Raw genomic sequence first — 23,114 nt, 5'->3', positions numbered from 1 at the left:
GTGCCAGCCTAAATAAAAAGAGATCATTAATAAACAAGTGGCAGAAAACAAACTTCACAAACAGAACCAAAGTCATAACATAACAGGCTTCAACAAACCAACACAACCAAATTGAGAGTTGCCACCGCCTTTCCTGAACAGAGCAAACAATTCAACTTATATAGTGGCAGGACAAACAGATGATTGGATGATTAACTAATGATGAAGTGGTTACAGCTGTGGAGGCCCTCTGTGATAACACAGGTGGAAACTACTGCAAAGGAAAAATACAGGTGAAAACCAACATAAACCAGTACAAAGTGAAAGGGAAAACAAACATTACTGAACAAAAGCATGAATTACTCCCCATCCGTAACAGTAAAATCCAAACAAGTTCAAGCTGTCCTGCAGTCCGAAGGTACGACAGTGTCAAACTGTACTATCCATCGGCATCTGAATGAAACGGGACTCTATGGTAGGATACCCTGGAAGACCCCTCTTATGACCCAGAGACATAAACAAGCCAGGCTGGAGTTCGCCAAAACTTACTTAAGAAATCTAAAATCGTTTTGAGAGAATGTTTGGTCAGATGAGACAAAGATAGAGCTTTTTTGGAAAAGGCATCAACATAGAGTTTAAAGGGAAAAAAACAAGGCCTTCAAAGAAAAGAACATGGTCTCCACTGTCAAACATGGTGGAAGTTCTCTGATGTTTTGGGGTTGCTTTGCTTCCTCTGGCACTGGACTGCTTGACCGTGTGCATGCCATTATGAAGTCTGAAGACTACCAACAAATTTTGCAGCATAATGTAGGGCCCGGTGTGAGAAAGCTGGGTCTCCCTCAGAGGTCATGGGTCTTCCAGCGGGACAATGACCCAAAACACACTTCAAAAAGCATTAGAAAATGGTTTCAGAGAAAGCACTGGAGATTTCAAAAGTGGCCAGACCTGAATCCCATAGAACACCTGTAGAAAGATTTGAAAATTGCAGTTTGGAGAAGGCACCCTTCAAATCTCAGAGACCTGGAGAAGTTGGCCAAAAGAAGAATGGTCTAAAATTCCAGCAGAGCATTGTAAGAAACGCATTGATGGATAATGGAAGCGGTTGTTCACAGTCATTTTGTCTAAAGGTTGTGCTACCAAGTATACTAGGCTGAGGGTGCCGATACTTTTGTCCGTCCCATTTTTGGCGTTTTGTGTAAAATAATAATCATTAAAAAAAAAAATCATTCTCTTTTGTGTTTTTCATTGCAAGCAAAATAAATGAAGATATTACTTCCAAAACATTTGTAATCACAATTATTTTCTGGGAGAAATTGAGCATTATCTGACAGAATTGCAGGGGTGCCAATACTATTGGCCAGCACTGTTTATGCACACATATATATTGTACTAGTATATGATGTTATTCTACCAGAGGTGGCCAGTATCACAATAAGATAATTAAAGTAAAAGACTTCATTTATCATTTTAGGAAGGCATTTCATTAAGACCCGGGCAATTTTGCACATGAAAAAAAAAATCCCAAATTGTTCTATTTGAAGCAATAAATAGGATAGGAGGTTTAAGTTTCGTTTTGCAGATATATATATATATATATATATATATATATATATATATATATATATATATATATATATATATATATATATATATATATATATATATATATATATAGTGTATCATCAGTATTATTATTTAACCTGAACTAACTTTAACCGAGAAATTGAGAGAAAAAAATAAACACGATCCACACTCCATACCAGTTGGTGGCGTTAATGCACCGAAAAGTTATTTGCCAACCAACATTAAGACAGGTAGAGGAAGAAGAAAGTAGAGGAAGTCGTTGTTTCTCATAAATGTGTGTCACTGCGTTTTGTCCATGAACATAAACGATGATTCGATTATTAGAAACAATATTTTTTTTCTATTTCATATCACACATTCCTATTACGTTATTCATCGACTTGCAACCTATTCTACCAGCACAGCTGTATCCCCAAACTGTAAGTAATGGTTTTGCACGACGTTGAACTTGGCTCCACTGTCTCGACTTTTCACCTATGGACTGCAAATAATTCCAATTTAAACTACTGCAGTTTCGCTACATTTCCTGTAGGTGACAATGTTTGCATGTGTATTGGCTGCGTTCACACACCTACAGATTAAAATACTGTAATGTAGTTATTCTGCCTCACATTTCTTGCCTGTTCCACATTATATCCTTTCCCTGCTTTTGTATGAAACTGTTTATGAAAGATTCTGATAGGGAAACAGTGATTTGTCTTCAATGTGTACAACACTGGCTCTTACCTTCAGTGTAACAAATTGATATTCACTCTTAATTGGTACAAAATATGTCGTGGAATTTCTCGTCTGTTCTACACTCTCCACTATGCAAGCCTTTAATTGACATCCAAATTGAAAAATGTATAATTTTGAATTCAAAGTAGCCTACTGTCCAAGATTTGCAATTTTCAATGAATGATGCAAACTTGTTTTACCCCACAATGAGAGTAATGTATATGGAGGTAGATTTGTGTCTTTATTATTCAATCAAAAGAAAAGTTGCTTCGATCAAATAAAAAGTTGCTTCAATCAAAATATATGTTTTCAATCGAAGAAAACGTCACTTCAATCAAAAAAAAATGTGTTTGAATGCAAAAATAAATTTGAAACTCAAAAAAATATATTTGAAGACTATTTTTCTTTGATTGAATTTTATTTTTTTGATTAAAGTCAAGTTTTTTTTGATTGAAACACCATTTTTGATTGAAGTCATGTAATTTTGCGTTTGGACCACATTCTGGCTAGGACATTTGTGTCTTTATTATTCAATCAAAAAATAAATTGCTTCAAACAAACAAAAAAATATTTTCAAAAGAAAAATCACTTCAATCAATTTAAAAAAAAAAAAAATCAATCGTAGAAAAAAAGGTTTGAATGTGAAAAAATATTTGAGACTCAGAAATTCGCATTTGAACACTTTATTTTTCATTCAAACTGTTTTCTTTCATTGAAGCAATCCTTTTTGTGTTTGAGCCATATTAGGGGTAGGACATTTGTGTCAAAATCATTCAATCGCAATAAAAGTTGCTTTAATCAAAAAACTATTTTTAATCAAAGAAAAAAATCATTTGCAAAAACTTTTTTTTTTTTAAATACATTTTTTATTTGAAATATATATATATTTTTATTTAAGTGTCACTTTTTTTGAAAAGCAAAAAGTTTTAAACTTTTTTTTTTTTTTTTCAAAGTGGAAAAAGTTTTGAAGGCACTTTTTTTCGATTCAATCATTTTGACACAAAGATTCAACTTCAACGCTAGTTCCGGTGTGTTTGATTGGCAGGTGGCTACGCAAATGACATAAAAGTATGAAGCAAGCATAATGGCCACCAGGGCTCCATCCAGCCATCGGAGTCTGTTGGAGTCTAAGCCGAATATAGGGCACCGGTACGGGCGTGTGACATCGGCATTTCACCGGAGTACGGTGCCCTGTTGCTTAATGTGATTTAACACGGCGAACTTCACCCGCTGCCCTGACGTGACGGTTGGCAATTGGTTCCAACCGGAGTGTCCGCGACGCGCCGGTACGGGAGTGGTCGGCAAGTGGCCCGACACTAGCCTGCCCAGTAAGCGAGTGGACTACCGGCGAGTCGCCGGCGTCCACGCCGGCAGCCTCATCGCTTCAGCTTTGAATGAGTGCCGTGTCATTCGCGGGGCATCCACTCGACAGCCGGCCTTCGCGCCTGGGGGGTGATATCGGGGTCCGACCAGTGTGCCACGACAGGGCACCGTACCGTTGCGGGTACTCCTTCTTCGATTGAAAATATATATTTTGATTGAAGCAACTTTTTATTTGATCGAAGCAACTTTTTTTTTGATTGAATTATAAAGACACAAATCTACCTCCATAAATGTAGAGGTCTTTGCATTTCACACAAGCCATTTCTGCCTCCAAGGTAGATGTCACTAAACTATCCTCCCTAACTCCGGTGTCCAATTTTTTTGTGGACAATTTAGAAACACGTGTAGTTTTTATTTTATCTGTTGATTTTACATACCGTATTTTCCGCACTATAAGGGGAAAAATACACAGGCGACGAGCTAGACGAAATGCGAAAGTCATCGCTCTTGAGCTGAAAGCCAACACACGGGTTGCGATGCGACTAATGGCAAGCGACAGCGACACGCATCGCCCTGTGTATGTTCGTCATCCCCAGTCTATTATTGGATTGGCTATGAATTTGGAGGGCATTTCAAAATTTACGGTCTTTTCTGAGCACCAACAACTTCCCATATTGCTGCTTTATTATTTATGTAACGGAAATCATGCCGAGAAGTATCATAAAGTATGTGCTGATCGCATGTACACTGCTAAAATGACACACTCCTCCATTTTGACGGTTTTTTTTTTCTTGTAATGACAAGCAATGTTATACAATTATTGAAACTTGTAAAGAACAGCAAACGTACATGAGATACAAAAGAAAAATACAATATCCATGTTGATAGTTTTTTTTTCCCCACTTGTGTGTGCACATGTTTAAATTTACATACAGTGCTGCCCAAAAGTATTGCACCCCTGCAATTCTGTCAGATTATGCTCAATTTCTCCCAGAAAATGATTGCAATTACAAATGCTTTGGTAGTAATATCTTCATTTATTTTGCTTGCAATGAAAAAACACCAAGGAGAATGAAAAAATTTTTTTTTAAATCATAAGGGTGTAACGGTACATGTATTTGTATTGAACCGTTTCGGTACGTGGTGCTCGGTTTGGAACGGACGCATACCGAACGAATATCTGACGTAATGTAACCCTTACTTTTCGAGGCTGTCAGTCGATCGGGTTACAGTTTCTTTGTGTAGATAATATATTTACTCCGTCTTCTCTACTATAATGAGGACCAACACGGTAGGACAGTATAACCCAGAAACGTCAACTGCGCGACAACGTGGCCGCCGCGAGAACGCAGTGAACTCGACGCACGTGAAAAGAATGGCAGAGTTTATTATTTGACGCGAGACGCGACCCTCCTGCGTCAATACTACTACCGGTAGCTAGGATCGGGCAGACCAGAAGTCACTCGTGTAAAAATACGGTGGATCCGATTTTCAATGGTCGATTTTCAAACTAATATGCATTTGTATCCCACTTTTTGAGTCCATCAGATCTCTTGAGTGGTAGATCAGGGCACAGTTGACTTGTCTTTGTTGATTTACTGCTGTCTTCTTCAATATAATAATAACCAACACGGCCCGTGTTCAATACAAAACCCTCCTACCACAACAAAACAAGTAGGAACTAATATTCACATAGGAACTCAAGTTATACAATATACAATGTAAATGAATACTACATCACATTTGTAAAATATAAACACATAATAAAATAAATAATAGCCCATTTAAATAAAATAAGTTGAAATGAGCTAAAACACCTGTAATTAAATAATAAGAATAATACACAGATCCCGCTTACACAATTAAATATATTAATTTCTGTGTGGCGCTTTAACTTGAGAAAATCCACCAATAAAGCTTTTGAAAACCGTTCATAAGAAAGAAAAAAAAAAGATTCATTGAGGCATTTCATTTGTAAAATACATGTTAAAATCTTTGTCATTGGGATTGCTTTACTCTTTAGCACAGGACTTCTTTTTTCTTCTTTCTTTCAGAAAGAAAGCTGACCGATATGCGGGGTCTGAAAGGCAAATTGTTGTTGGATTATCTTTAAATACCCGCTACTTTTTGAGCAGAATTCTAGCTTTGTATAGGCTAATGTTCCTATTGTTGAAAGCACAAAGGTGTGTAATAAACAACTAGCACATTTATATTTTGCATTTTGTTTTCTTACTGTACCAAAAATGAACCGAACCGTGACCTCAAAACCGAATTTTGTGTACCGTTACACCCCTATTAAATCATTATCATTTTACACAAAACTCCAAAAATGGGCTGGAGAAAAGTATTGGCACCCTCAACCTGATACTTGGTAGCACAACCTCTGGACAAAATAACTCCGAACAACCACTTCCGGTATCCATCAATGAGTTTCTTACAATGCTCTGCTGGAATTTTAGACCTTCTTTGGCCAACTGCTCCAGGTTTCTGAGATTTGAAGGGTGCCTTCTCCAAACTGCCATTTTCAGATCTCTCCACAGGTGTTCAATGGCAGTGTCTCCCAACCAGGGGTGCGCATACCCCTAGAGCAGTACTTCTCAAATGGTGGGGCGCGCCCCCCCAGGGGGGCGCAGAGCGATGCCAGGGGGGGGCGTGAGTGACCTCGGGGAACATGCTTTTTTTTTTTTTTGCCGTACTAGAATAAAGTGTACTTGCACATCCACTCCGTGGGTGGCAGTGGCGCTCTCATTTTCAAAGTGCGTGCAGTATTTTTGAAGTAAGCAAGAGCACACGGAAGAGACTCATGCAGAGCTGGACTCACGCAGCGACCCACTGTCTTCTTCGGTTCTCACGTGTCCGGCCGAGAAGTGCCGTTTTCGGCTTGGGATCGTCACGACCACCGCCCTCACCTACGGTTCTCCCTCGGCCGCCGAGAATGCGCTTTTTTCGGGCCGTTTGCCTTTGACTTTTAATATAGTGGGAAATGAGGAAAGACCACTGTTTACTGAGTCTAAAAATGATTATAGCGGAGAAGCCAAATCAGGTAAGACGCCACTTAAAGACATTAGACCTCAATCTCATTGATAAGCCGCTTGATTGTTTTTCAGCGAAAATGTGCCGAATATTGCCAATTGTCACAGTCGTCCCGCTTTGTCAGTGTTATATCAGTAAACCAGTGAGCACTGTGGTGAATCAGCGAAAATAAAAACTTTCCTTCTGTCCAAAGACTTTTTCCCCCCCTTCTATTCAGTTTTGGGTTTTTTTCGGTCAAATTTTTTGGCATGATGTCCTGAAGAGTAAATGTTTCTAATCAATTTGAATTTGTTATTATTTACTGATTTTATTACATTTTATTTTTCAGTATCAAATGGTCAAAAATGTACCTTGAGTGTATTTTTACAGTTTGGATGTGACTTTTTTTTTTTTTTTTTTTTTAACTTCAGGCAAATTGATGCGCGTTAAGTCTTTTCTGTTACAAGCAACACAACGTTAAAAAAGTTATACTTTATTATAAGTTGATCTATGTTACTTTTTTTCTTTAATAGAAAAAAAAGGACACAATGTTAGGCTGAGGCGTACTTATAATAGTAATATAGACGAATGATACTATTTACAGTGGCGGCAGAGAGTTGGGGGGGGGGGGGCGCGAAACATTTACGTCTTCCTTGGGGGGCGTAACAGAAAATAATTGAGAAGCACTGCCCTAGAGGTACGTGAACAGTTAGGAATTTATTTCCAAGATGTTTCTAGAGGTGCACGATAATTATCGGACCTGATAATAGGAATTATGACATCATCCCAATAAATCCGATAATATTATATACAGTATTATCGGGCCTATTAATGATATTTTTGGCACGGTGTCGGATTGGGATGTGTGCGTTTTTTTCCCACTACTGTTTTGCTTGTATGCAAAGTTTTGTTACTGTTCTAGAAGGGTGTATATTTCCTTCACTGAGTTATAAACCTTACTATGGCAATTAGCAAATGTTTGCATTTTACAGTGTTATGTTCTTGAGAGGCCTTTTGGTTATTGAAAGGTTTGCTGTTCTATAATTGCCAGGAAAAGAAAGTTGTTTCATGGACCAAGACCACAGAAGTCTCCTCTCCTGTTGCACCAAATGTTTTATCTGCTGACAAAGCACAATACTTGTTGGGTTTATGTTTGTTTTAGATCGGTGCTCATTGTTCAGGGGAACACATCGTCAATGATATTGACTGATTGATTGTGATTGACTCAAATTATATTTATTTGAAAAAATTAATATGGGCACTTTATTTGAAGTCAAAACTGTTCTTGTCTTTGTTTTGCTCATTATAATAATGTTAATGTCATCATGAAAATTCTGGTTCGGTCAAAGGCAAATCTGTGCTGAATCAACCATTAGTATTTTTGACCTACAGGTGTTGAATAACTCAGGTTAATATACAATGAAAAATTATATATGTATTATCGGTAATTGTATTGGCCTTGAGGAGCAGGAAGTTATCGATATCGGTTCCAAAAAATTGATATCGTGCACCCCTAGATGTTTCATTCTGTCGTAAGTCCGTCAGTAAAATCAGAAAGCAGGTCTTGGACAAGCAGTCCAGTGCCAGAGGTAGCAAAGCAATCCCAAAACATCAGGGAACCTCCGCCATGTTTGACTGTGGGGACCGTGTTCTTTTCTTTGAAGGCCTTGTTTTTCCCCTGTAAACTCTGTTGATGCCTTTTCGCAAAAAGCTCTACTTTTGTCTCATCTGACCAGAGAACATTCTTCCAAAATGTTTTTGTCTTTCTCAGGTAAGTTTTGGCAAACTCCAGCCTGGCTTTATTTATGTCTCTGGGTCAGAAGTGGGGTCTTCCTGGGTATCCTACCATAGAGTCCCTTTTCATCCAGACGCTGACGGATGGTACGGGTTGACACTGTTGTACCCTCAGACTACAGGACAGCTTGAACTTGTTTGGATGTTAGTCGAGGTTCTTTATCCACCTTCCGCACAATCTTTTGTTCAAATCTCTCGTCAATTTTTCTTTTCCGTCCATATCTAGGGAGGTTAGCCACAGTGCCATGGGCTTTACACCCATGGCACTGATAACACTGCGCACGGTAGACATGAGAACATTCAGGTCTTTGGAGATGAACTTGTAGCCTTGAGATTGCCCGGGCTTCCTCACAGTTTTGCTTCTCAAGTCCTCAGACAGTTCTTGGTTTTCTTTCTTTTCTCCATGCTCAACGTGGTACACGCAAAGACACAGGACAGAGGTTGAGTCAACTTTAATCCATTTTACCTGGCTGCAAGTCTGACTATGTTATTGTCATCTGTTATGTGCAGGTGATGTTAATTACACAAATTAAAGAAGCATCACGTGATTTTTCAAAGGGTGCCAATACTTTTTTCTGGCCCATTTTTGTTTTGTTTTGTGTTAAATGATAATGATTTAAATTTTTTTCCATTCTGTTTTGTGTTTTTTCATTTCAAGCAAAATCAATGAAGATATTACTACCAAAGCATTTGTAATTGCAATCATTTTCTGGGAGAAATTGAGCATTATCTGACAGAATTGCAGGGGTGCCAATAGTTTTGGCCAGCAGTGTGTACACTGTATACAGTCTGTGCACGCACACACACAGAAACACATTTGCTTTGTACTATTTAGAGTCAATCAAAATGATTGATTTTGTAAAAAAACATCGGCCAGGAAAGTTCCAAAGCTAGACTCTTTGAGTTTGAAAACAAATTATTCCAATTTTCCCAATGCTTTTTTGTTAACGGGTATAATTTAAAAGCTTGGTCAACTTCTTTTTTGTTGTCTTCCATTTGGACGCAAATCATTGATTTTATCCAAAGTGACATGGCCGTGAAAATGCCATTGCTTGATGCTTTGAGCCAAATTTATTCAGTCTTGTGCCAATGGGATTTTTCCATAATGGTCATCATTTGCCAACTTTAGCGTCACTCACCATGACTTTGCTTTGTAAAATTGAGCCAAAACCATTTTAGTCCTTTTGATTCATTGGTTTAAATGTCTTCTGTCCTCTAGCTAAAAGACCTACTCAAGTGGTATGCAAATGAGTTTAAAGACCCACTGCTGCTGCACCCTCCGGAGTGGTTCAAGTCTTTCATCGTTTGTGAGGGTTTGCTGCAAATGCCGTTCTTCCCGATTGCAGCATATGCTTTCCTCAAAGGTCAGTTTAACAAAACCATCTCCTCGCACACAAATGTTAACTTAAGGTGCATTAAAAACACCCCCCCCCCAAAAAAAAAAAAACAAAAACAAACACAAACAATATGGCTTGATATTTCAGGTGAGCTAACTTTCTTCATTTTTAATTTGTGGTTAAATTTGGCAAACAAGCATGCAAAGAAGAAAAAATGTTCAAAATATACACAGGATGGAAAAATCAAAGTACAATTAAGAGCCATTTTTAGTTGAAGAAAGTAAAGGAATTAGCTTTGGTGAAGTGATATAGGCAATTGTGACAGTTCAGAGTAACATCAGTACTTTGGCCAGCAATGTTTATTTGTGCGTATATATAGACAAGTTTCCTGAGCAAAATATGGGCGGCACCATCTTGGACAATGTCTGCCTCAAACTTTTGGTTCAGAAAAAACAACATGAATTAAGTTAAAGTAAGCAGTGTTTTGAAAAAGGTAAAACTGCAAAATTAAAGCAGAGGAACTCATGGAATCTCCAGAAATGGATTCAGCACGACGTCGATGTGTCACTTTGTTGATCATACGTGGACAAAACTATAACAACGTGTCAGCCTGTGTTAACGTGAGGTATAGATTGATACGCCGGCCACTTGTGTGACCAAAATGAGATGAAATTACACATATTACATTTGTCAAATGCAGAAGGGCTGACACTCATTTTGTAATTACAAGGGAATTCTACAAGGTATGTACATATTAGAGGTGTGCATCGGTACTGCCCTCACGATTCGATTCGATTACGATTCGGAGGGCCACGATTCGATTCGATTCGATTAAGAGGGTCACGATTCGATTCGGTTCGATTTGGCAATGCATTGCGATGCCTTAAAGCCTGGGATGCATTAAAATTGTAAAGCAAAGCATATTTTTTGTGAATCATGAGGCAACACAAGCGGTCAGACATTAAACAACTTTTTATTGGCTCTTGTGTCACTCCTGGTTGAAGTCAAATGAAAATACTTTTCGATATATATTTCTTTTAAAAAAACAAAAAACAGATCACAGCATTTAATTGGTGATTTGAATGAGACCAGGGCTTTCTCTTTTTTTTTACACACAGTAGCAGCCTTTCACACAGTGCAACATCTGAACTCCTGTGCAAAATCAGTAATAACAGTCACTGTATTTTAGTCACAACAACCCATCGATAAAAATATTCAAGTAAATATTAAAGAAAGCGACAAAGAAGATATTGTAGTGCAGCAGCATCTTTATCGCAATATCAATCCAGGGATCAGTTCAGTTGCAAACAAAACATCCAACTAAATTGCAATGTAGAACAAAAGTAAAATGTAGGCCTAGCCCACTATATATGTGCAATCAACTTAGAAATGCAATTAGTAAGTACCACATAACAATAAAAAATAATGAATTAAAATGAAGTGCAGCAGCATTTTAGCAGCCATAACAATCTGTTTCAACATGAGGAAATATCATTTTTTTGCAATTGAGAGAGCAGAGAGATAGTATTCAATTCAATTCAATTTTATTTGTATAGCCCTCAATCACAACAGAGGTCTCAAAGGGCTTTACAGAGGCAATATGATACACAATTAGAAAAGAAGCAACAAAGATGAATAGATACAGTTCAAGTCCTGGGTATCCCCTATCCTAAGACCCTCCATGCCGGCAAGGAAAAACTCCAAAAACTCCAGAGTCAATTGGGAGAAAAATGAGAAACCTTGGGGAGTACCACAGTCAGGAGAGATCCACTCCCAGGACGGATAGACAGGAATCCCAGAACGGCTAATGGGAATTAGCAAGCGAAATTATAATCCGTAAAAATACAGTGGAGTAAAGGATAGAGGTGTGCAAAATTTCCGATTCTTAGATTATTCGCGATTCGGCCGTGGAAGATTCGAGAACGATTCACAAACATCCAAATTCCGATTATTGAAATATGCCAAGTAAAGCGGAAGTACAACACACTCAGCGCGCCGCGCGGGCTTCGGGACGGAACGGAGCGGGAGTAGCTAAACATTATGCTTCTCATTAACCGGCCCCTCGGGTAATGCCAACGCTCAACTCACGGCTCTAGCTCAACTCATGCCACGAGATAAAAAAACACAACAACATACCTGCCTGCTGCCGAAAAGCTGCTACAAGTACAGCTAAGCTACATAATGTTACGGTAGATATCATTTATATAGGACTAGATGGATTGTAGACTCAGTAGCGGTAGCAGCACATCTGCAAAAAGCTAGATGCGGGCGTTAGTAAACGGCCGCCATCTTAAAGCAGTAAACTTCCCTGCAATGCTGTTGTAGCGAACCTTCCAAGCAAACCTAATTAACTTTTTATCTAAAATACTCCTAAATCGGTAAAATACTGACTTGAATCTATCTTTAAAATAGTTTTAAAACTTTCACATGTCAAAAGTAGACAAAAGGGAAATTATGGAATAACGGGAGCAATTTTAACAACTTTAACGGTTGATTCACAACATTAAATTAATTGAATGTAGTTTAAAGCTGCTGATACAGAATGGGGACTGGAGTTTTTTTATTTAATGTTGTTTTTGTATATTTGTTTACTGCTATATGTTAACTTGATACTGAAATAGTAGTTTGGTTTCGCCTGAGAGTATTTTTGAACAATTTTGGAACTAATGTACAAAACTTTATTTAAAAAAAAAAAAAAAAAAAAATTTTTAAAGGGAGGGGGGTGCATCAATAATCGTTTTATAATCGAATCGGAGCCTCTGAATCGTAATCGTAATCGAATCGTTAGGTGCCCAAAGATTCCCAGCTCTAGTAAAGGAGCAAGAAGAGGTCCCTCTGGTCAGATGAGACGGGGGTAGCAGCGAGCACGTCAATCCAGCCAGGGGTCCGGACAGTCAGGAGGCTGCAGCTGAAAAATAGCCCCTCCCCAGAGGGGAGGGGGGAAAGGGGACACCAGGTGACTAGTGATGAAGAGACTAGACAACTAGATATTAACATTGGAAAATAGAAATAAAGTAAGACAAGTGGTAGGTAGAGTAAGAAAAGGAGATAGAACTCAGCGGCTGTACTGCCCCCAGCATTATAGCTTCTAGTGCAGCTTAGACTAAACTGTGAGTCTACTCCGACTTCAACTAGCCTAACCATAAGCTTTGTCGAATAGGAACGTTTTTAATCTAATCTTAAATGTGCAGACTGTCTCGGCTTCTTTAATACTAGCTGGAAGCTGATTCCATAAAACAGGGGCTTGGTGGCTAAAGGCTCTAGCTCCGACAGTACTTTTATAAACCCTGGGAACTACCAGTAGACCTGCATTCTGAGATCGGAGTGTTCTGTTAGGGCGGTATGGAACGAGAGCATCGGTGAGATAAGATGGCCCCAACCCATTAATGGTCTTAAATGTAAGAAGGAGTATTTTAAATTTAATTCTAAACTCGACTGGAAGCCAGTGAAGTGCCTGGAGCACAGGGGTGATGTGCTCTCTTCTATTGGTTCCTGTTAAAAGTCTTGCTGCTGCGTTTTGGACTAGCTGAAGACCTTTTAGAGAGCTTTTAGGACAAGCTGCAAGTAGGGAGTTACAGTAATCCAATCTCGATGTAACGAACGCGTGAATTAATTTTTCTGCATTGCTTTTAGATAAAATATTTCTAATTTTGGCAATGTTGCGCAGGTGAAAGAAAGCCGTTCTACAGGTTTGTTTAATGTGTGCTTTAAACGATAAGTCAGGGTCAAATAAAACTCCTAGGTTTTTAACTGTGGCGCTGGAGGCTACACTTACATTGTCCAGAGTGACTATCTGGGCAGATAAAGAGTCTCTAACACTTTTCGGGCCTATTATAAGGACTTCTGTCTTTTCAGGGTTAAGTAGAAGATAGTTAGTGCTCATCCAGGTATTTATATCTCGGACGCAGGCGCTTAGTTTTTCTACTTGCCTGACCTGCTCAGGTTTAATTGATAAATACAGTTGTGTGTCGTCAGCGTAACAATGAAAGTTAATGCTATGTTTTCTGATGATATTACCTAGAGGAAGCATATACAGCGTAAACAAGATGGGCCCGAGGACAGATCCTTGCGGCACACCATAACTAACTCTAGAGTACGATGATGATTGCTGGTTTACATTGACAAACTGGTACCCATTAGATAAATATGATTTAAACCAGCATAGGGCTGCTCCTCTAATGCCTATGTCACATTCTAATCTCTGCAATAAGATATTATGGTCGATTGTGTCAAAGGCTGCGCTCAGGTCCAGCAGAACCAGGATCGAGACTAATCCAACGTCAGCGGCAAGTAACAAGTCATTAGTTACTTTAACTAATGCGGTTTCAGTGCTATGATGAGCTCGAAAGCCAGACTGGAACTGTTCAAATAAACTATTGTCCTGTAGGTGCTGACAGAGCTGTTTAATTACCACTCTTTCAAGGACTTTGGAGAGAAATGGTAAGTTAGAAATAGGTCTATAATTGGCCAAAATATCAGGATCAAGGATAGTAGAGGTTAGATGGGGCCTAAAAAATCCAGCCCGACCCGACACGGCCCGCTGGTATTGAAGCCCGACCCGGCTTGGAGTGACGCGAAAAAAAAAAAAAAAAAAACGCAGCAGCAGCAATTTATTTTCATTTCTTCGAGATGGCAGAAAAAAACGCATGTTTCTTAATGTTTAAATAGTCTACATATTTTTGTGATCATTATAGAAGCAACGCGTTAACGAAATAACGCTGGGAAAGTTTAATATTTAAAAAAAAAAAACATCCGATTTTGCAAACACACAGAGGAGAGGATTCAAAAGGATCACATTTGTGTTGCCTTTGTGTGCATAAAAAAGTGTCTTTCGTAACAAATTCTCAGTTGGCAGAAAAAAAACCGCAAGTTTTCTTAATGTTTAAATAGTCTACATATTTTTGTGATAATTATAAAATCATTTACACAACGAAATAACGTTGGGAAAGTTTAATATAAAAAAAAAAAAAAAAAACGAGTTTGCAGACACACAGAGGAGAGGATTCAAAAGGATCACATTTGTGTTGCCTTTGTGTGCATAAATAAGTCTTTCGTAACGAATTCTCAGTTGGCAGAAAAAAAACACAAGTTTTCTTAATGTTTAAATAGTCTACATATTTTTGTGATAATTATAAAATCCTTTACACAACGAAATAACGTTGGGAAAGTTTAATATATAAAAAAAAAAAAAACGAGTTTGCAGACACGCAGAGGAGAGGATTTAAAAGGATCACATTTGTGTTGCCTTTGTGTGCATAAATAAAAGTGTCTTTCGTAACGAATCGCAAGCGCCACAGCGGAGGAGAAGAAGAAAAAGCGGGCGGCGCCACTGCTTCATGTGAGTGCACAAGCAAATGCACAATACGGAGAGCCTGCTCTCGGTTTTATCCCATTAAAAAAAATTTTTTTTATAATTAGTCCGGCGCGGGGCGGGCCGACCCGACCCGAACGTGAATGCTTGACATTTTGGGCCCGACCCATTCGGGTTCGGGCACAAGATCTAACCTCTAAGAGATAGGACATAACATAACAATGGCTGAAGCGGAGAAAGAGGGAGCAAGAAAGATTCTTGATGCACCTAAGACATTGAAAGCTGACATCTGGAGACATTTTGGCTTCTATGAGGTTGGTGGGAAACTTGACCAGAGTTATGCAGTGTGTAAAAAATGAAACATGACAATAATAATACAAATGGGGAAACCAAATCCATTGCATCACCGGAATTGCGCAGGGAAGATTTTTGAACGTACTTATATATTTTAAAATGCGCTGAATCGATTCGGCTTGTTGCCCGCATCGAATCGAATCGTCCATGCCCCGCATCGGGATGCATCGCCGCATCGACTATTGTTGACACCACTAGTACATATCATATAAATAAAAATAGTATGTCATTGTTTTTTTATTGCAGCCATTGATCGCAAGAAAACATTTGGACAACATGATTCCATTTCTTGTTTTATTTAAAACGATCGGTGCATGTGCAAAACAGGTTAATAAATCACAATTTATAAAATGATTACAAAAAATATTAACGAAAGTTAAGCATACGAGGAATGTGTTATCAGACAGCAGAGCTTAAGGGAGCCAAACTTTCACCCGACATTACGAGACCCTCAGCGGCATTCATAAGGGCTTTCTCCCGCTGTCCTCGGTAGCTTCAACAGCGTATCTTAAAGTTGCTGCAGATAAAAAGTTCATAGTTGGATTGCGGGATCGAACTCTGACGGTCCGCTTTGAGACAAGCCTCCAGCCCCTGCCTCTTGGCCGCCCCCGGGAGTCATAGTAGCGGTCCATAATCAATGTAGAATGCACGTAGTCACGGTATACAGTGCCCTCCATAATTATTGGCACCCCTGAAAAAGATGTGTTTTTTAGCTTCTAATAATTTTTTTTAATCCAAATAATATGGGACCTTAATGGGAAAAAAAGCGAAAAATCCAACCTTCAATACAAGTGCATTCATTCAGTGGGGAAAAAATCCCACATAAAGAAAAAAATATTTGACATCTAATAATGTGTGTCACAATTATTAGCACCCCTGGTGTTAATACTTTGTACAACCCCTTTTTGCCAACAAAACAAGGTCTGGGGACTGAGATGGCCATGGGAGGAGCTTGATTTTGTGGCTAGTGAACCATTTCTGTGTAGATTTGGCCATATGTTTAGGGTCATTGTCTTGCTGAAAGACCCAGTGACGACCCATCTACAGCTTTCGGGCAGAGGGCAACAGATTCTGATTTAAAATGTCCTGGTATTTCAAAGCATTCATGATGCCATGCACCCTAACAAGGTTCCCAGGGCCTTTGGAAGCGAAACAGCCCCACAGCATCACTGACCCACCCCCATACTTCACAGTGGGTATGAGGTGCCTTTCAGCATGCGCATCTTTCTTGGCACGCCAGACCCACTTAGAGTGTTTGTTGCCAAAAAGCTCAATCTTGGTCTCACACAAAAAAACACACGGTCCGAGGCTTCAACTGGGACCGTGTGCTTTGGTCAGATGAAATAAAGAAAAGTATCGCATGTCCTTGGGATTATTGCATGCGCTCATCACGATGGAGATGTTTAAACTAGAGATGCACGATAATATCGGTCACCGATAATTATCGGCCGATAATGGCAATTATGACGTCACACAGATAATCCAGATAAAACGAAATTCAACCGATAATGCAATTCGATAATTATATACTTGATTTAGCCTCCAAATGTGCGCAATCAACAGTTTTGTCCAATTCTGCTAGTTTTAAGGAGGTGTTTTTGCAGTGTAGTAATGTGATATATGTTAGGAATGGCTTACTTTTAAAGGCATTTTTGTGCAACTTGGGTGTTTACTCTCTAAAAAATTTTTGCCAAAAGCTTACCATTACACAACGTCATTGCAATTGTTTAGTTGTTGGAATTTACTACTTGTTCACATTTGATGTGGAAAAAAATAGCACTAAATTACATTTTTGTACAGTAACATTTGATCTTTGTATACTTTAAAATTTTACTTACATATTTGAATAGAATTATCGGCGTGACATTATCGGGTGGAAGGGGCAGGAAATGATCAGTTATCGATATCGGTTGAAAAATGTATTATCGTGCATCACTAGTTTAAACGATATATCGTTCAGGCTTATTGTCTTCCCATATGTTGTAACGATAGAATTGACCCTACCATTATTAAGTGACTTATTTTCATTATGTTCAGACTTACATTTACCCCTTTTTTACTTGCGCCTCCCCCCACAGTCTCACAGTACAGAATTATGTTACATGTCAACATGCCCTCCTCCGCCCGCTTCGAAGAGGAGGGATATTAGAAGTTTTTTTTGGGTCAGCAGCCCCTGCAAGTATTGTAAAAAGTCATTGTTGCGAAGGTGGGAAACGCACCACTAATTTTGCTACTGAAAGTCTGACCTGCATCAGAGTTAGCTTTTTCATTACAATAAACTGAACTTGCTAACCTGAGTTGGAAGCTGGTTTTGGAGAAGTGTCTGCCTGTGTTTTCTACTATGTTAACGTTAATTAAACTGTGAAATATATAGTGAACTCTTCTCCTCAGTTTTCATTTTTATTTTATTTATGTGGTATTAAAGCGGCCCAAAGGATCTTTCATTTTTTGTTGAGTTTGGCTGTGCTTGTGGACAAAAGCAGTACTGTTTTACCTGAAGGAAGGCTCCATTTGTATTTATTTTTGTTATTCCATGACTAAGAAGTTTTTTTGCTATGTTCAATTTATTTAGACAGGCAATTTTGAGTGGTAATAAGAAAAATGTTTATTTTCTTGCATTCCTGAATACTTAAGAGATAATTAACAAGTTTGTATTTCTTGTGTATGTTAATAGAATTTGTGTTCAAATAACGCAATTTAAATTAGCTAATATATCCAGACATTTATTCTGGAATTTTTCAAAATGTTTCTTTGGTAGTTTTTGAAAACAAAGGTTTGAATCGAACAGTGTATCACCTGAACCAATATGTATGCACTGAAAAACCCACATCCTTAAAACAAAACAAAAAAACAAAAACAACAACAAAAAATAATAATTTCACTTATTTCTAGTAGATTTACACTGAAAACAAAGGAATTTATCTGCCAGTGCTTCAAATAGCTAGCTAAAAATAAGCTTAACAGACTTATTTTAAGCAAAAGGTTTGTAGACTTAATCTAAAGAAAAACTTTTTTGTCAGAAATGTTCTTAATTCAAGAATAGATATTGTTCAAAACATTATTTGAAAGCATTTTTTCTTGATATAGGTGAAAAATTACAGCCTTTTAGATATGTAGGCTTAATAAGAACAAATGGTAACATTTGCTAAAATTAAGTGGAAGAATCTGACGCGTTAATCTGTTAACTAGCCTTTGAAACTCAAAACAAGATGAAGAAAATTATTGGACTAGATTTAAGAAAAGACTAAGACGTTACAAAATTTGCACGTTGAAAGTTAGTATAAGTCAATACAGATTTATATTGCATTAATCATTTAGCCTATCAATTAATTAGGTTCTTATTGGTGAGAAATGTAGCCCTGACCGCCGTTCACCCATCTGTTTGGTCTTATTAATGTCCTGTCCCCAGCAAAAACTGTAGATGCAGGTTATGCTGTTATATCGTCCCTACCAATATTGAGACCAAACCTATGCCCTTGGATTAAATGATTGTTTAATTAATCGCCCGATTACTGTATTATAAAAAAAATCGTTTGTTACAGCCGTATCACTAACAAAAAAACCGGAGACGATGCTACCAAAAAAATATGTGTTTGTGTGTCTGCTGCGTTAGTGCCGGTTGGGACGTGGGCCTTTGGGCCTGTGCACGTCATCATACTGCGACTACCAAATTGAAACGTCATCAACAATAGGCCAATAAGAAAGCCGAATTGCATTGCTGAAGCATGATGGGAAACATCATGACCAATAGGGAAGCAGGATCTTGTGGCGCAACATTTAAAAGCAGGAAGTACTGTACATAGGTGTCTTTTTAATTTTTGCCTTTCGTTTCCTGAAATTTCTTACATAATACAGGCAATATTTTCCCGGTTAGGCGTGTCGTAACCTGAATTCCATTTGTAGACACGTTCGTAAGTAGAGGTACCACTGTACATAGACTCCATAATGTATTGGCGGGGCGTGGGGTAGATTCATAGGGGGCCTATCTCTGTCAAAGCTGACCGATTGGAAACACTAAGTGCTTTTTCCGTTGAAAATTCTTGTTAATAAATGCTTAAATCCCTGAATTCTTTTTAGATATTGACGTAAAACAGTCTCGATTCTTAGTTAAAAGCAAAAAAAACCAAAAACGTGCAGTTAGCATTTATTTTACGTAAATATCGCAAACTATGATGCTAGTCAGTAAGCAAATTAGCGGCTGCCAAATGTAAACAAAGCTTTTTCCGTTTAAAATTCTTGTGAATAAATTCTTAAATCCCTGTATTCTTTATAGATATGGACGTAAAACAGTCTCGATTGTTCGTTAAAACAAAAAACAAAAAAACCCCAAAAAACGGGCAGTTACTATTTATTTTACGTAAATATGTCAAATGTGCTTCTAGTTAAGTCACTGTGCCGGCCCCCTTAGTACAACAAAGGGCTTCTTGCATTGAAATTTTTTGTGAAGAAATGCTTTACTCCCTGAATTCTTTATAGGTATGGATGTGAAACAGTCTCGATTCTTGGTTAAAAGAATAAAAAAAACTGGCAGTTAGCATTTATTTTACGTAAATATGTCGAATGTGCTGCTAGTTAAGTCACTGTTGCGGCCCGCCGTAGTACAACAAAGGGCTTTTTAGGTTGAAAATTCTTATGAATAAATGCTTAAATCCCTGAATTCTTTATAGATATGGACGTAAAATCGCCTCGATTCTTTGTTAAAAGCAAAAAACAGGCAGTTAGCAGTTATTTTACGTAAATGTTGCGAAGTATAATGCCAATGTAGCGGCTAATTTCTCCCATTGATTTTTTCCCGTTTTAAAATACATGCATGGTATGAAAAATATAATAATTACCTTGAATCCTCGAACAAATTACTTCTGAGACAATCCTTCCTGTTTGTATGCAGTACAGCTTTTGTACTTTTTCAACCTAAATCTGGCGTTAAATCGCTGCATGTGACCGACTGCTTATAAATGAAGCGTCATGTAGAACGGTGAATGTGTCATGTCGATACATTATGAAGTCTATGCGCTGTATATCATGTCGTGTTTAAAAAATGAATAAAAAGGAAGCTTTTCAACTTGGCCCATGCAGCCGTTGATTTTTCTGAAAGGTGCCCACAGGGAGAAAAGGTTCGACACCACAGTTTTAAGCTATAGATAACCCTAACGGTGACAAATCTTGTGTGGGTTTAAAGAAGGCAAGTGACTGTCAAAGGGAGGAAATGCAGCTCACAGTGGCTGCACCACAACATCAAACGTATAAGTTTTTAATTAAGCTATACTTAAACCGATGAATAAACCCGTGTACTGACTAACAATAAGTATTTCTTCACCACCAGCATTCTTTGAGGTCATATTTTACTTTAGCATGTTTTCACAAACTAACATTGACACTGAATACTAAAATTCAGCATGCAAACGTGCTGAAGTGCAAAGAAATTGCTCATCAACACTAGCTGTGGTCTGGCCTTGCAAATAAATTTTTTTTACAGACAAATACTGTCCAAATATCTTGGTAAGAGACTGGTTTATTGGGTCATCTGGAGCTGCTGATTCTCTTTTGATGAAAAATGACAAACAAATACCCTGTTCCACAGAAATTTGAAAGATATAAGGACAAAATCATTAGTTTTGATCTAAAGTTGTCCTCTTTTCCAGGGGGCTGTCACTGGATAAGGACTCCAGCCATCATTTATTCTACGCATGTTGCCACCACGTTGATCCCAATTCTTTCTCACATCTTCTTCCACAACTACCCTACTGAAAGCTCCGGAGGACCAGTGACACAGCAGGAACGTTGGACGCTTGCATTCATTTATGCTCCGTACTTGTTTGTCCCTGTCATGCTACTCTTCACCATGCTGCTGTCAACCACATACAACCCCCCCAGCAATATGCAAAATATACCGCCTAACAAAATTAAGAAGAAAAAATAGTGTTGCCTGGGTTCCAAAATTTGGTGAAGAAAGTGAGTTGTGAATTAATCACTGAATTCCACTCTCCAGAAAATTCCTTAGAACAAGACATGAGCTCTTGTTTCTGAATCATGGCGAATGAACTTTTAAGTAGTAATAATACAGTGCCTTGCAAAAGTATTCGGCCCCCTTGAACCTTGCAACCTTTCGCCACATTTCAGGCTTCAAACATAAAGATATAAAATTTTAATTTTTTGTCAAGAATCAACAACAAGTGGGACACAATCGTGAAGTGGAACAAAATTTATTGGATAATTTAAACTTTTTTAACAAATAAAAAACTGAAAAGTGGGGCGTGCAATATTATTCGGCCCCCTTGCGTTAATACTTTGTAGCGCCACCTTTTGCTCCAATCACAGCTGCAAGTCGTTTGGGGTATGTTTCTATCAGTTTTGCACATTGAGAGACTGACATTCTTGCCCATTCTTCCTTGCAAAACAGCTCGAGCTCAGTGAGGTTGGATGGAGAATGTTTGTGAACAGCAGTCTTCAGCTCTTTCCACAGATTCTCGATTGGATTCAGGTCTGGACTTTGACTTGGCCATTCCAACACCTGGATATGTTTATTTTTGAACCATTCCATTGTAGATTTGGCTTTATGTTTTGGATCATTGTCCTGTTGGAAGATAAATCTCCGTCCCAGTCTCAGGTCTTGTGCAGATACCAACAGGTTTTATTCCAGAATGTTCCTCTATTTGGCTGCATCCATCTTCCCGTCAATTTTAACCATCTTCCCTGTCCCTGCTGAAGAAAAGCAGGCCCAAACCATGATGCTGCCACCACCATGTTTGACAGTGGGGATGGTGTGTTCAGGGTGATGAGCTGTGTTGCTTTTACGCCAAACATATCGTTTTGCATTGTGGCCAAAAAGTTCAATTTTGGTTTCATCTGACCAGAGCACCTTCTTCCACATGTTTGGTGTGTCTCCCAGGTGGCTTGTGGCAAACTTTAAACGAGACTTTTTATCAGGTATGAAAATCTCTCACCTTTCGGCGAAATTCGCCGTTTTGAAGTCAAAAAGGATGACCTACGTGAATCGTGTAGATCCGAGGAGAAAAATTTTAAGGGGGGGGGGGGTCGTTTGTAGGCATGTGCCAGTTACCTTCACGGATTACCATGCTATGAAAACGTCGCGGTTACAAAACCACTAACATTTTCCGTCATACAGTAGTACGTATTCGTTATTTTTCATGTGTCGAAAATGCAGCCAGAATTGGCTTGGCGCGGCAGCGCTTCCCCTGTTTGATGCTGCGTGTGTCAGTGACGCTATTCCAGCAAACCCAAAAACAAGCACTCCAAACGCAAGGCGTAAATTCTTCAATTTATTGATCCCTCAAATCGTGGTAACTGAAATATACCAAATGAATACATTTAAAACGTTGTACACTCGTATTTTTCCACATGTGAGTAGCTTCAACAGTTTAGCTTCATGAAAAAGTTCGTCAAAAACAAAACACACATTTTCCTTTCAAATTCAATACACAAAGTTACCAAAAACTTACAAAGACGAATGATAGGCAAGGCTTAGCTAGGACAGCAACTTCATTGAAGGTAATCACAGCCGCTGAGAGAGAAACAAGTTTGTATGCGGGGAGGGAAAAAAAAAAAGAGCGTCAAAGATCGCTAATTGCGACAGATGATCTTGTACTAAGCATAAATTCACATTCGCTGGAGGAGGTAAAGTATCACTCCCAATTGTTTTTAGATGAATGCATTTGCCAGCATATTGAATTTAGTGAGTAATG

At 38.4% G+C, this 23,114-nt stretch overlaps 1 protein-coding gene across 1 annotated transcript; it reads left to right on the top strand.

Moving 5' to 3' along the window:
- The first annotated feature begins 1,813 nt into the window (after positions 1 to 1,813).
- On the top strand, positions 1,814 to 21,556 carry tmem97 (transmembrane protein 97). The gene is made up of 3 exons (XM_057860608.1): positions 1,814 to 1,982; positions 9,629 to 9,773; positions 21,054 to 21,556. Exons 1-3 carry the CDS (start codon positions 1,872 to 1,874, stop codon positions 21,329 to 21,331), a joined length of 534 nt encoding a protein of 177 aa, XP_057716591.1. The 5' UTR covers positions 1,814 to 1,871; the 3' UTR covers positions 21,332 to 21,556.
- Positions 21,557 to 23,114: the final 1,558 nt, after the last annotated feature.

The sequence above is a fragment of the Corythoichthys intestinalis genome, chromosome 16 (assembly GCF_030265065.1).
Source record: "Corythoichthys intestinalis isolate RoL2023-P3 chromosome 16, ASM3026506v1, whole genome shotgun sequence".
Classification (NCBI taxonomy): Eukaryota; Metazoa; Chordata; class Actinopteri; order Syngnathiformes; family Syngnathidae; genus Corythoichthys; species Corythoichthys intestinalis.
This window is presented reverse-complemented; position numbering and strand designations above follow the sequence as displayed.